The following is a 1,074-nucleotide window of genomic DNA, read 5'->3' as shown; positions in this document are numbered from 1 at the left end:
TCCTAGTTTTTTTGCATTGGATTAGTTACATTTAGTAACTAGAGGTATTGGTAAGCTTGTGTACGATTCCATCATGGTGGATATTTCCAAAAATAATGCTTTTTTGTTCAATTGTCGATCGGATCCAGAGTAAAACCTGTTACCCTTTTTTCATCCCCAAGCCCAAGTTGATAGAAATAGGCAACGCCATTAAGCACTCAAGAAGATACATACTAGTATTGTTCCAGAGTAGTTTTTATAACTGGATAGCCAGAACAGATGGGACTCGTGCCGTAGATTGGCTTGCCTTTCTTTTGTATGTTGTTCCAACATTAATCATCGTACACCTTCCAACCCAGAGCTCCAAAATGCAATTATTTCGCTGGTAAAAGGGTGTGGTCTTGCATTAAAATGGGAGGTTCAACAACAAACTCTGACCAGAATGGAAACGTAAGTAAAATGAAATAAGAATGCTTGCCATAATACTTTGTTACTCACCCCCTTTATTCAACCTTCTACAAATGATTTCAAGACTTGCATGAATTTCTTGTTGAACAGATGGGTCATAAGAACCTATCGCGTGCCGTATTTCGACCAGTTCAAGACTATTTAATCCATATTCCGCTCATTATCAGAAAACAAGGTCCTCTACGTGCTTACTCTATAAGAACCATGGAGCGTACTATAAGAAAATATTCCAAACTGATCAGATCTAATAGACAAAGTGAAAAAAACTCTAGTAATATCTTCGAAAAAATTGCACTTCCGGCTTGTGTTGGGAGGGTTATAGATGAGTGCGTCTTAAATTTAATCACAACAGGACCGTATGATGGTGAATCAAGCTTTGTTGATAGCCCAGACGATACTGAGGGAAGTCAATTGTGGGAGCCTTTTTGACCAGTCGAGTTATTGTGAATTTGTTGATGGAAGGTGTTCAATAAGAGGTGATCATGAAGTCTTTAGACAAATACTACCGACACCCGCTTTCTGATCTACTGTTCACACTAGACAATTATACGATTACAATGACTGCACGCATGTGGAAGGGATCAGCTGTATACGTGACTCAAATTTACAGATGGTATACAAAAAAAG

The 1,074-nt window shown here is 38.4% G+C and overlaps 1 protein-coding gene across 1 annotated transcript; it reads left to right on the top strand.

Moving 5' to 3' along the window:
• Positions 1-450: 450 nt before the first annotated feature.
• On the top strand, positions 451-1,074 carry EV154DRAFT_217011 (uncharacterized protein). The gene has a single exon (XM_051594405.1). The coding sequence runs from the start codon at positions 538-540 to the stop codon at positions 874-876; it is 339 nt and encodes a 112-aa protein (XP_051449833.1). The 5' UTR covers positions 451-537; the 3' UTR covers positions 877-1,074.

Source organism: Mucor mucedo (assembly GCF_025094135.1).
Source record: "Mucor mucedo strain NRRL 3635 chromosome Unknown EV154scaffold_401, whole genome shotgun sequence".
Taxonomy (NCBI): Eukaryota; Fungi; Mucoromycota; class Mucoromycetes; order Mucorales; family Mucoraceae; genus Mucor; species Mucor mucedo.
The sequence above is the reverse complement of the archived record's forward strand: the minus strand, read 5'-3'. Positions and strand labels throughout refer to the sequence as shown.

Bases quoted from the DNA above. Each gene is read 5' to 3' on its own strand.
- EV154DRAFT_217011 (XM_051594405.1), top strand. From the start codon at position 538: ATGGGTCATAAGAACCTATCGCGTGCCGTATTTCGACCAGTTCAAGAC.